This window comes from Eubalaena glacialis, chromosome 18 (genome assembly GCF_028564815.1).
Source record: "Eubalaena glacialis isolate mEubGla1 chromosome 18, mEubGla1.1.hap2.+ XY, whole genome shotgun sequence".
NCBI classification, from domain to species: Eukaryota; Metazoa; Chordata; class Mammalia; order Artiodactyla; family Balaenidae; genus Eubalaena; species Eubalaena glacialis.
The window spans coordinates 29,346,748-29,360,700 of NC_083733.1; the positions used below are offsets into that span (position 1 = coordinate 29,346,748).

The window sequence follows — 13,953 nt, forward strand, 5'->3', positions numbered from 1 at the left end:
TGCCCGATATCCCATTTATCTCAGTTCAAATTTCAAGTCTCATGTGATTGCATCTGAAATGCAAGCTGAATCAAACCTGGATCACCAGCTGGAAACGAATTGGAGAAACTTGTTTTAGCTTCCTGCCCTTCACAGGAAAGGGAAGTCACACTAGAAGAAAACTGGAACAGATATTCTGAGCCAAACCTCCATAATTGCATTAGACTTCACTCTCACTTCTCCACATTCAGCTCTGAAAATTCCAAACGGTTTTTTGTTATACAGAGAATTATATATATGGCCCATCTTCGGACCACAGTCTAGAACATTCCTACTGTAAATGAGTTCTTAATAAGTATATATTCAATAAAATGACGTGAGGTTTAAAAAAAAGGCGCACAAATTGAATATCCATATTTTTGTTTTTCTCCACATAATACAAATGGTTTTATGCAATTCTGATACGGTGGTGATTTCACAATCAGTCAACACATAGTGCAACACCTTTAAATTTTAATGAAAAAGTAGATAATCTACTTCAATTACAATTTCAAGAAAACAGATGCAGCTACATACTGACTTTACATACGTACAGAAAAACTGGACTTTGAAGCCCTAATGTTTCAAAAGTATTCATTTCCCTCCATACAAACCTAGTGTATTCTGCAACAGTACTACTGATTTTAAAAAAAAGTGAATACACTTTTCAGATGCAACGCTTTGTGTTTCATTTGTACAACTCACCAAGGTGGTTTTCGCTCTCAGCACCTTGGGTTCACCAGGACGTGATCCAAAGCAAACCAGCCTAGAAGTTTAAGGAAAAACCCCTTGTAGCAACCTAGTTACCTATTCTTTCCTCTCCTATGAAGAAGCTGTCCCCACCCGCATGATTCGGAACAGCGTGTTGATATTGTTGCTTCGAATCGCATCCCGACAAGCAGTGATCACCTGGTTCTTTGGTTTTCCAACTGTAAGAGAAGAAACATCAAATCCATATGAGCCAAAAGATTATTAAAACTGAAATTATGAATCAGAGGCTATCTATAAAAACAACATAAAACTAGGGTAGAAAAGAGTTATAGGTAACTACAAATTTAACCAATTTATCTTACCATTCCCTAAAAAAGATACATACCCTTGTAAGGGACTTTATCACAAACCAAGCTTAGAAACTATCTCACACCTAGACACCAAGAGTCAGTTTTAGAAATAATCTTTGCTAAGTGGATATGAGCTTTGATCCTTTTCTATAAAAGGAGGTCAAAGCACTGACCCAAAACAGCGGATTCCAGGTATAAATCTCTGGCTGATATTTCTGCTTCCTTTGGTTTATTCTGTTGTTCTTTTTGTAAATTTTAAGTTGGAAACTTAACTCATTAATTTTCAGTCTTTTTTATTTTTTTCTAATAGGAGTATTTAAGGCTTTCCTCTTGAGTATATGTCACCAGGTTTTTCTTTAGAGGATGTAGCAAGATCTAAGACAAGGAGCTGAAAGTGTTCTTTCCCTCTGAAGTCTGCAGACTAAAGCCAAACAATAGGCTGACTGAAACTCAAGTGAACGGTGCTAACTTCAGTATGAAAGGCATCTTTATAGATACAAGCCCTGATATGAATTCTTGAAGCTACCACCATCTTCAGTAGTTCTCACCCCAAAATTACAGACGAAATACAGTGCTACAAAAAGAGACTTACCACGTAGACGACCTGCTCTTTGAATCGCTTGATTTACTGCTTTGAGGCTTCCCAACAGCTCTGTGTGGTTGTTACAGCGAATTTTATATCCATTGAGCAAATCTTTATTAAGGTCATATAGTTCCATATACCGATTCTTCATTGTTTTCCTGTGTACATCAAGAGAAATTTAACACCACTGTACCTCAATATGGCAGGCTTAAATGAAAAGACTTGCAAACTTCTTAGACATTAAAAAAAGGAACAAACCAGATTTTTAGCTGTATTGTCATTAAAACAGGGTAACTGCTAAAGTCTGCTTTGAAAACATTGAGAATTTTCTATGAAATATTCTGTTTCTTCCAAATAAATGGAAGACAAGTGGCCTTCCTTGGTTATTGATCTATGGTTTGTTTGAACTTAGGAACCAAGAATTATCATGCCCATGATATGAGGAGTGGGGAAAAGTGAGTAAGGTGATAGACTACCTTCCAAGCTTCAGATTAATACTGACAGTTTCTTATAAAGTTAAACATACACTTACTATACAACACAGCAATCACATTATGCCACATTTCACCCAAAAGAAATGAAAATAGGTCTGCAAAAAACCTGTATGCAAATGTTTATAGCAGCTTTATTCTCAATCACCAAAGTCTGGAAACAACCCAAATGTCAATTAATTGGTGAATGGATACACAAAGTATGCATATCCATACAATAGAATACTATTCAGCAATAATAAGGAATGAACTATTGATAACTTGCAACGATATGGATAAATCTCAAAGGCATTATGGTAAGTGAAAGAAGCCAGACCCAAAAGGCTATATATTTGTATGATTCCATTTATGTGACATTTAGGAAAAGGTAAAACTATAGGAAGAGAAATTAGATCAGTGGCTGCCAGGGCCTGGAGGTTAGGAGAGGTACTTGATTCTGGTAGTAGTATAAATTTCCCCAAATTTATTGAACTGTAAACCTAAAAAGGGTGAATTATCTACATGTATATTATAAATTATATATCAACTAACCTGGCTTTAAAAAATACAAACAATGTATATCTGATAGTCTCTAAATGAAATATAAATAAATCAAGAAAAAAGGAATTTAGAGGTTGCTGGTCACTTCTCTCCAGTTTAGCACAGTCAAATACCTAAAGCCAGCAACATCTCTTTCACTTAAAAAAAAAAAAAAAAAGCCAGAGAGAGAAAAAAAGGAGGAGCCCTATAGATAAAGTTGGCCAAAAAAAGCAAAATTCTTATATACCTCAGAGAAAACAACTGGAAGAAAATGAACTGGAAAGAGGTAAAACTATCTCAATTTACAAATAATACAGTGTACCTCTGGAAAAACTAAACTATAAGATAATTCAGTAAAGTAGTAGACTATAAAAGCAACACAGAAAAATCAATAGTGTTCACATAGACAAACAAAAAACAGAAGATATAATGTGGAAGAAAGAGCCTATTTACAATTGCAAAAAGAAAATACCTACATCTAAACTTGACAAGCAATGTCTGATACCTACGTGAACAAAACCATACAACTCCTGAAACACATAAACATGCCTTGAACAAAATATAAAGACATACCGCATTCTTAGTAAGACTGAACATCACTGTAACAATGTCATTTCTTCCTAAGTTAATAAATTTAACTGATCCCAGTAAAACTACCTACTTTTTTCTGGAGCTAAAATAACTGATAAAGTTCACAGAACAAACAAGCATGAGTAGCCCAGAAAACCATGAAAAAGAAGAGCAAAAGGGTGGGGGAGGGGCACCTAGCCATACCAGACATTAAAACATACAAAGCATTTTTAAGAAAAGAATCGTACTGTCAAATGAAGAGATAAGACGGACGGATAGAGCAATATAGAAAATCCAGAAATAGACCCATTGCATATGGAAATACATTATATTATTATAAAGGCAGCATCTCAAATCAGTGGCAAAACAGGCTTTTAAAGTAGTATTACTGAAACAATGTGACAGTCACATAGAAAAAGATAAAACTGAATTTATAACTTACACTGAACACCAGGATAAACTCCAACTCTAACAGACTTAAATGTAAATATACAAAATACTAAAAGAAAGTATAGGTGAATTTCTCTACAAATGGGAAGTAAGGAAACTTTTGTAACTAGAACTCAAAATGTAGAAGTACCAAGGAAAAGACAGATCAATTTGACTACATAAAAAATTTTAAAAGCTTTTATACTCAAAACCAAAAATCTAAATAGGCAAAAGAAATAAACAATTTACAGGGAATTCCCTGGCAGTCCAGTGGTTAGGACTCCAAGCTTCCACTGCAGGGGGCATGGGTTCAATCCCTAGTTGGGGAACTAAGATCCCTCATGCTGCCTGGCGTGGCCAAAAAAAAAAAAAGAAAGAAAGAAACAATTTACACACAAAAAGAAACACAAATAAGCCCTTAAAATAATGAAAAGATGCTCAATACTGCTCATAATAAAATAAATGAAAATTAAAACAACAATGAGACCATTTCTCACCCACTGAATTGGTAAGTATCCAAGAGTTTGCCAAAAGACTCCACTGACAAGACTAAGGGAAACAGGCACTCTCAGAGGAGAATGCAAAATGGTATGACGGCTATGGAGGGGAATTTGGCAAAATCTTGCAAAACTGTATACACATTTATCATTTTCCCCAGCAATCCCATTTTAGAACTTTTCCCCAAAGATACCTGAGTAAAAATATGAAAAGATTTATGTAACAAAATTATTCACTGCAATATAATAGCAGAAGAGCAACCCAAATGTGGAGAACTAGCTGAATAAACATCCAGAGAATAGAGTACTGGGTAGCTGTAAAAACAAATGAGAAGTATCTCTGTGTACTACTGTGGAATGAACTCCAAGCTATATTTTTAAGTGTAAAAAGCAAGGTGGAGAAGAGTAACTTGCTATGATTTACTTACCATGTGAGGAGATGTGTGTGTGTATATTTAAATTTTTGATTGGTTATTTATAGTGAAAGGGAGGAAACAGGATGGAGGTGACAGGAAAGAGAAGTTAGACTTTTCTGCACATGTTTTATAGGACTGACTTTGGACCCATATAAGGTTTTAATAAATATGTAATAAAATCAAACCAAAAAGGAAAAAATGTCAATCCCCTAAAATTGACAGCAAAATGAACCAAATGAACCTAACTGTGTATCACACTTGTAGCATGATCAAAAAAAGAGGAGTTATTTCAAATGACTTTAAAATATAGTAATTTGACTAAAACTCCCTACTAGAACACACTCTAAAGACACAAAGAACTAGAAAAAAAGTCTTACACCATTTTCGGCAATCATATTGTTGACAGTAATATTGGTATTATCCTTAAATGCTGTGTGTGTACCATAAGATAAAGCCAATAGTTATGCTGACAGTGGTTAGAGACATGATTTCCAATGTGAGAGAGAAGAGATATACCGTTAACATCAAAATTAAGTAAGAGCCTGTATTCATAAATTTGAAGTGGAAATAGCATGAATTCATGATATATTTGCTCATTGAAAAAAATATATACATTTCCTAGCTTTATCTATTGAAAAGGTCTCAAATCAATATCCAACCCAGTAGCAATGAGCATCTCTAATGCTCAGACTATGATCTCCATTTCCCACTATAAAGGACCAGGACTGAAGAAATAGCTGATTCCAGATTCAGAAGAGGATATATACCAGATAAGCCTAAAACACCTTGACAAGAAAACAAACTAATGAAACTAATAGGTCTGTCCAAAGGTATTGATAACTGCAGCCAACCTGAAAAGGCTTCTACTGGCCAAAGACAGGACAACTGAGCCATCATAAAGAATAACTGAAATGGACTGAAGCACATTAAAAATGTTAATAGGATTTTAAAAATCTCATTGGTCAACTTGGAGATGCTAGGGAACCAGCTCATTATTTTAAAGCTGATAAATAGTGTGTCATTCCAGTACAAACTGTACCTCAGGGAACCAAATAATTCATTAATTCATGAAGGAATGTTACTCTTTATAGAAGTACTTCAGCCAATTTACAAAGAAAAAATAACAATTAAAATATCACTATTTTGCAAACCCAAAAAGAAATAATTGATTTCAGCAGTGATCATCAACAGCTGATAACATAATAAAAAGAGACAACCAGACGTTACATGCATCCTCACAGAAGTACATAGCACCACTTATGAAGCATTCTTGCTAAAAAATTGAACCTGAATCTGATCAATCCTCTATATCTAACTACCATTTTCACAGAAATACAGGGGACAGAAGAATACTACTAAACATTACCACAGGATACAATCAACAAAATCCAAAGTGGGAAACTAAAGAAGAAGGAGAGAGTTAGGAGAAAAAGTGAGCAAGCAAATATATGGATTAAAAGAGATTTATCAACCAAATTCAATGCATGATCTTTGGTCTTTGAATCTTGATTTGAACAAAACAACTTAAAACACACAAACACACACACATACATTTGAGACAACTGGGGAAATTTTAAACACCGACTAGATATTTTGTGATATTAAGAAATTATTTTAGGGCTTCCCTGGTGGCTCAGTGGTTATGAATCCGCCTGCCAGTGCAGGGGACACAGGTTCAAGCCCTGGTCCGGGAAGATCCCACATGCCACGGAGCAACGAAGCCCGTGCGCCACAACTACTGAGCCTGCACTCTAGAGCCCGCGAGCCACAACTACTGAAGCCCGCGTGCCTAGAGCCGGTGCTCCGCAACAAGAGAAGCCACCGCAATGAGAAATCCATGCACCGCAACGAAGAGTAGCCCCCGCTCGCCGCAACTAGAGAAAGCACGCACGCAGCAAGGAAGACCCAACGCAGCCAAAAATAATTAATTTTTTTTTTAATTATTTTACATTTTTCTAAGTGTGATAATGGTATTGTGGTTATTGTTTTTTAAAGGTTCATTGTCTGAAATATTTGTGGCTAAAATTATATGATGTCTGGAATTTGCTTCAAAATAATACAGTACCTAGAAGAGGAAGAAGGTGAATGTGGAGATGAAACAAGATGAGCCCTTAGTTGATGACTACTGAAGCTAAGTAGCTGCTATAGAGGAAATCATATAATTCAATCTACTTTTGTGTTTGAAATCTTCAACAATATAACTTTCAGAAATCACTTACTTCTGAGCAAGACCATTTTAACTATCTGCTAATGATTCAGGCCTTTCAGGAAAAAACAAGCAGCACCTTAGGCGAACTCTTGCCTCTAAAATGCACACATAAACTTCACCTATCATTGGTGAACTATTTTACTGAATCCACCTCAGTACATTTTATTGCCAAGATAAATTTTGCATCTTAGCAAGAAGCTAGACGTGCACAAATTTGTTTTTAACTTTTTATTCTAAAATATAATACATATTCAGGGATTTCCCCAGTGGTCCAGTGGTAAAGAATCTGCCTTCCAATGTAGGAGACATGGGTTCGATCCCTGGTTGGGGAACTAAGATGCCACATGCCGCGAGGCAACTAAGCCCACACACCACAACTACTGAGCACGCGCGCCTCAACTAGAGAGCCCGCATGCCGCAAACTACAGAGCCCACGTGCTCTGGAGCCCGTGAAAGATCGCCACAATGAAAGATCCCGCATGCTTCAACGAAGATCCCGCGTGCTGCAACTAAGACCTGATGCAGCCAAAAGTTTAAAAATTTTAAAAAATATAAATAAATATTAAAATATAATACATATTCAGAAAAACTCACAAAACAAATGCTTGTTAACTAGGTCAAGAAATAGGACATTGCCAGCATTCCAGAAGCTTCCTAATGTGTTCTCTCTGAACAGAGTCCCCTCCTCCCCTAGGAGAAAATACTATCTTAATAATCTCTTCCCTGTATTTCTTTATATTTTTATCATCTATGTATGCTTCCCAAATGATATAGCTTAGTTTTGTCTGTTTCCAAACTATATAAATGGAAGCATTTTGTACATATTCTTTTGAGTCTTACTTGTTTCAATCTCCATTATGTTTGTAAGATTTGTCCATGTTGTCACATGTCATCCAGATACATGCATTCTCATTGCATGTAGTATTCCATTGTACAGACATATCATAATTTATCAGTTATATTAGTATGGATTGTTTCCACTTTGGGGTTCATATGAACGATGCCTTTATGAACGTTCTTGAACTAATATCCTGGTTTATATGCACAAATTTCTCGAGGTTATAAACCAGGAGAATTGCTGGGTCATAGGGTATGCACATTTTCAACTTTACTGATGATGCCAAGTTATTTTCCAAAGTCTCTGTACCTATTTACACTCCTACTAGTAGCATCTGAGAGATGTTACTCCATATCGCTGACGCTTTCAACCACGTACCTGTCCTGGCCATGGTAAATACTCACATGTCCCTCATCAGACGAGCATCCTCAGCTCGAACCAGCAAACTTCGGATCAGATTAGAATTATCAGCCATGTCAGCACTGAGCTTCTGATGCACTGAGTGATACTCATCCACCTGGAGACCATGAACACCCAGGAATTAAAAAGACCTCACAGGGACTTCCCTGGCAGTCCAGTGGCTAAGACTCTGCGCTTCCACTGAAGCAGGCACGGGTTTGAGCCCTGATCGGGGAACTAAGATCCCGCATGCCACATGGTGGCCAAAAAAAAAAAAAAAAAGCCTCACAAACGTCTTGAAAACTAGATAAATTGAAAAGACGCTATGTATTATATACCGAGGCCCTTTTCTTTTTTTTTTTTAAATTTATTTATTTATTTATTTTTATTTATTTATTTTTGGCTGTGTTGGGTCTTCGTTGCTGCATGCAGGCTTTCTCTAGTTGCGGTGAGCAGGGGCCACTCCTCGCTGCAGTGCGTGGGCTTCTCATTGCGGTGGCTTCTCTTGCTGTGGAGCACGGGCTCTAGGCGGGCAGGCTTCAGCAGTTGTGGCACGTAGGCTCAGTAGTTGTGGCTCGCGGCTCTAGAGTACAGGCTCAGCAGCTGTGGCACATGGGCTTAGTTGCTCCGCGGCATGTGGGATCTTCCCGGACCAGGGCTCAAACCCGTGTTCCCTGCATTGGCAGGCGGATTCTTAACCACTGCACCACCAGGGGAGCCCCGCCCTTTTCTTTCTGCCATTCACTTGCCCCATCTTAACTATCTCCTGGGTTTCATCTCCTCCTGTGCTGCCTCCAACACTCAAAATGACATTCGAATGTGAATCTTTCCCATGTCTTAGCAGCGTGAGCCCAAGCAACACAAATATTAACATTTTAGAGATCTGGGGTGGGGATGTTGTTATAAGTGGGGACAAATCACAATCCTTTTCTTTTTTGATTTTGGGTTCTTGGAAAGCACTAAACCAAAAAGCAAAGTAGATACAACAGATAAGATGAAAGGCTAGCAAAGGAAAATGTTCATTTATTGTTTTTAAAGTGTCCCTCCAAACCAAACACAGAAAGCAGGGTGGTCAAGAGCTAACCACTCACTTTTATAAAAGATATCCTTTTAATTCATGAACTCCCCAATACTAGCTCAATTTTTATTTTAAGAATTTTCAAAAGTTCTTTAAAACATGACTATCATGTAACATATGCACATTTGTAGTACCACTAATTTAAGAGAAACATTTCAAACATTATTAGACCACAATGTTCTCTCAAATGCATCCACCAGGTGCCCTCACCTTAACTAGCACCTTTCGTAATTCCTCGAAATAGACAGGGAAATCGGCTTCTACCTGAAGGTCCTCAATAGCAAAAAATGATGCCATCGACTGGACGATATCACCAGCCAAATCAATATCATCAGTATTTATAGTGATCTATCCAGAGAAAAAGAGACAAGTTAGCATCCTTGGACATTAAAGACAAACTTGGCTGAAACTACCTGAAATTTCCCATATTCAACACATTAATTGAACATAAATGTATATGTGGTGATAAAGATAAGGTCTAGCCCTCAAGGAAATTACAAACCAAATTACTTCTAGCAGCAGGCAAAAAAAAAAAAAAAAAAAAAAAAAATCAATCCTCTTGCCTTATAAACTGAACAGCAAGGTCATTCAGACAGTGAAAATGTTTTGTCCTCCTCTGTGTTCCTAAACCATCCCAAATTAGGCAAGGAATGGGTGAAGGGAAGGGGGGAGAGAGGCAGAAAACCGCTGTTCTAGATTATACGCCCATGTCAGAGATGATAACACTAACAGACTAGGCTGAAACACGTGGTTTTACGACCTTGAGATTGGTTTCACCTGCCTCACTTTACACTGAACGTTAAATGTTACGTGAGAAATCTGTGCCCGTGACAGTAAAAATTACCTCTCCACTAAGTTTTATTTTTATACACAGCTGGCCACCATTCCGTAAGGATGTGAAACACACTTGAAATGGAACATTCTGAATGTTAGTGTCCTCTGGTAACAGAAAGTTCTGGTTGAGCCACATAACAACCTTAAAGATGAACAGGATGAAATGAATTTCCATTTTTAAAGTACAGTCATTATTAAGAGTTATCCTGCTTTTTAGTTTTACTACTTGGAAAAACAAAAACAAACAAACAAACAAAAAAAACCCAAAGAATTATACTTCACCCCCACCAAGAAAACACTATTCACACTCCTTTTTCCCACCCCATGCATGTTCTTAAGTAACATTCATAAATTATGTCCGGTCCCACAGCATGTGTAATCTTATATGCAACGTGGAAATGATTCAGGTATGAGGCTAATTCTGTTTACATGATAGCTCTTCTGTGGCTATATCCTGCTTAAAATCATTCCATTCCACTCTTTAAAAAATTTAAATGAAGTTTGCACACATACAGCACAAACACAGAGATACATCCACACTATAAGTAAAGAATTAATTTTAACATAAATAGTAATACTTTACAGTGGTTTGCAACACAGGTTCCACATAAGATCCACCTGTGAGGCCTTTTGGAAGGGGCCACCTGTAGAGTTTCATGTTTCACAGGCCAGGAAGAGGCCTGAGAATCTACATGACTAAAAGCCTCACTGAGAATTCCAAAGTCCAGCCAAGGTTAAAATCCACAGGTATTAGTCCTTTAAACTTTACAAAATGCTATTATACCAATTATGTAATCCTCAGGGGCCCCCTTGTGAGGTAAGACTATCCTCACCTACAGATAAGAAAACTGGGGCTCAGACTGGTGAGGGGAATTCCGTAAGATCACTAAGAATTTACTAGTTAAGGTAGCACTTGAACCCCAAAAATGTTCCCATTTCCAAGTCCCCACTCTCTTTCCATTCTGATGCACGCTCCTCTTGGAACACTAGATCCAACCACACTAAGACTGTAAGAAAGAAAGGAATTGAAAACTGGGAAGAAGTCACCTGTGACTAAGGATTGCTTAGGTAAGTAACTTTGAATAAATTATTCAAAATAAATATTTCTGAATTGATTATCCAAAATAAATATTTTTGAATAATTTTTCAAAATGGGAGAAGATATTTTAGCAACATTTTTGGTACAGGTTATAAACAATCCAACTCCAAGCTACATAACTCTTTCATGTCATATTTACTGCTACCAAATAACACATTCATGTAATTTCCCCCTTTCTACAAAAAAACATCCAAAGGATTCTAAAGTGCAAAAGTGTTGAAAGAGAAAAGCCAGACACTCACCCTCTGTGCCCGTTCTGCGATGATAAAGTTGACGTAACTGAGCGGCTCACTGGCAGAGTCCGGGCTGGTCAGCGCATACATGGAGAAACGGGGGAGTTGTCTTGTCAACTCAAACACGTGAAACTGGGTGCTGTGGCCAACCAACGGAACACAAGAGAACTGTTTGTGTAGAATTTATTTCAAAGGGCAAGGCCCAGAAAATAAATGTAACGTCACTACCAGGTCATCAAGCTGACATTTAAGGGTTTCAATAAAGAAACTCCCCCCGCCCAAAAAAAAATTGAGGGTTAAAGTCCCATATGTAATGGTGTTTGGGATTTAGTGACATCATGAGTCTGTGTACATATTGGGTTGGCCAAAAAGTTCATTCCGTAAGATGTTACGGAAACCCCGAACGAACTTTTTGGCCAACCCAATACATGCCTGCACCAAGGGTTTAAAACACTCTAAAAGGAATGTGAAAAGGTTTTTATCTTCCAAAAATCTACTGGCTTTCTTTCACTAGCTGAGGTTACATATGACTCTCATGTAAAGGTGCAACCTAACCTTGTAGTCTTAGTGGCCAAAACTAAATCATCCTTTAAATGTACTTTTGGAACTTTTGTGGATATGAGATCATCTGACTAAAACCAGAAATAACCATCTTAAACTTATATACTCGTTATTTTTTTTGAAAGGTTTCAAATTAGAGAAATAAGAGGTCATAGGAAACCTTGCCTGGGTGGGAAGAACCCTTAAACGGCTTCTCCGGCCCCAGAGAATCCATGACATAATGGGAAATCTACACATTTTGCTCTCTAACTGCTCTCTGGAAATGAACTGTGGCTTGCAAAGGGTCACCTGCTCCTGTAACCCACGAAGGTTTTCAAGTGCAGATCCACAGGGACATCTTTGGGAGGTGTAATTGGGATGCGGATGGAGCTGGAAAGGTTGTGAATGCTGGGATGCACCACGTGGCTTTCACCTAGAAAAATTCCCTCTGCAAAAATCAATACTGCTCGGATGATGGTGTCTGCAGGGAAGAGAGAAGACAGCAGTCCAAGAACCACTCCAAGATGGCACAGGTGCCAACACACCAGCTCTAAGTAACGACTTACCATTAGAAGTGGAAATGCACAACTCTGCATGGGCAGCCTGCGCCTCGCTCCCCAGATTGACGGAGAGGGCAGTGTGGAGCTTGGTGTTGGCCGGGATGATGCCCCGATGCCCATCAGCCTCATTCAGTGGACTGCTCAGTTCGGCCTGCAAAACACCCCACCCACTTCCAACTCAATCAGCAGAACAGTGAACTAATGTTAATTTTAAATAACATGGCTATTTAGCTTCAGAAGACAGATCCCCCATCATCTCATTCACCTGATTCTTTAGACTTCAGAGGACTCACCTCATTAGTGCTCTCGCTCTAACCTGGCTTTTTCCCGAAGGAAAATATTCTCATCCCTTCCTGTGGTTAGGGTCTGCTGTCCCCCAGCATGTCTTTTACATTTTTCTGCATTTTTTTTAGTAACTAAAGAAATTCACTTAGTATAGCAAATTCAAATACAGTTATGCATAATGGGACAAATTAAAATCCTACTCCCCAGCTCAGCCTCCAGCCAGTTTGGTACCTACATGTACATATACACACATGCGCGTGCACACACACACACACAGAGCTTCTGCAGTTGTCAATTTTTATGTTATTTGTTGTTGAAAAAGATAAAAGTTACTCTATACATATTGTTCTCCCTTCCTTTCATTCAGTAACACCACAGATACCCTTCCGTATCAGTCCCCATATATATACTTCATTCTTTTGAGCTGCTTAATATTCCCCAGCCCACAGTCCCTACTACTGATCAAAAGTTAAGTTGCTTCCAACTGTTCCCTGCTACAAATAGTGCTGCAGTAAATGTCTCTGAACACTCATGCAAATATTTCCATAGTTTAGCTGCCCAGCAGTGGAATTTCTAGGTTAAAGGATACACACCCTCTTCATTCTGACACTAGCGAAAAGGCAAACCGTCTGTGCTTCCACCAGCGGGGAGGGGGAGCCCACACCGTGGCAGATGCTGAAACTCTTCTTTCACAGCTGCCAATCCTCCTGGTCATTCTCAACTTCTCAGACTCCCGTGGGCCCTCCACATTAGGTCCTACCTTGGCATTGTCCTCATAGTTACGGAGCTCCAGCAACAGGTTCTGCTTTTTCTGACTCAGCTCTCGGATCAGGTCCTGCTCTACGCTGGTGTCCATGAGGTTCCCTCTCATCTCGGCTGTGCCTGGCAGGTAGCCCCGGACTGACAAGAGGAAAAAACAATCACCAGACTGAGGGATAAGCCCAGGTACAGCCAGGTCTACTTTTAAGTCATCAATTACCTGCTCTTAAAACCTAAGTTTTCATTTCCCCAACTTAGGTGAATTTATTAGGATGAAAGGATATCAACACAAACACTTTAGAGTGGAATTTTCCCGGTATTCGGACCCAAATCAAAATCTGACTTTTCAAGGATTTTTCCTATCCCGATTTACTTTCCCCATCCACCGAGCAGCAGATTAACTGAATATGGCCATCCATCCGGTAATCTCCCTCCACCACACCAGCAACTGCAGAAGAAAAGTTGTCCTTAAAGATGACCTCCCCAGTTCGGTCACTTCGAGCATCGACCTAAAAATAAAACAAGAACTTGAAAA

At 38.5% G+C, this 13,953-nt stretch overlaps 1 protein-coding gene across 1 annotated transcript in view; it reads right to left on the minus strand.

The window, feature by feature from the left end:
* Positions 1 to 475: 475 nt before the first annotated feature.
* Positions 476 to 13,953, minus strand: part of BBS2 (Bardet-Biedl syndrome 2) — a 30,994-nt gene continuing 17,516 nt past the window's right edge. The window contains exons 8-17 of the mRNA XM_061173060.1: positions 13,792 to 13,927; positions 13,420 to 13,559; positions 12,381 to 12,525; positions 12,124 to 12,295; positions 11,284 to 11,413; positions 9,953 to 10,084; positions 9,319 to 9,456; positions 8,036 to 8,148; positions 1,672 to 1,820; positions 476 to 947 (exon numbers count right to left, since the gene is read on the minus strand). Of these exons, the coding sequence (XP_061029043.1) occupies positions 841 to 947; positions 1,672 to 1,820; positions 8,036 to 8,148; positions 9,319 to 9,456; positions 9,953 to 10,084; positions 11,284 to 11,413; positions 12,124 to 12,295; positions 12,381 to 12,525; positions 13,420 to 13,559; positions 13,792 to 13,927 (1,362 nt within the window). The 3' untranslated portion in view covers positions 476 to 840. The remainder of the gene's footprint in view (positions 948 to 1,671; positions 1,821 to 8,035; positions 8,149 to 9,318; positions 9,457 to 9,952; positions 10,085 to 11,283; positions 11,414 to 12,123; positions 12,296 to 12,380; positions 12,526 to 13,419; positions 13,560 to 13,791; positions 13,928 to 13,953) is intronic.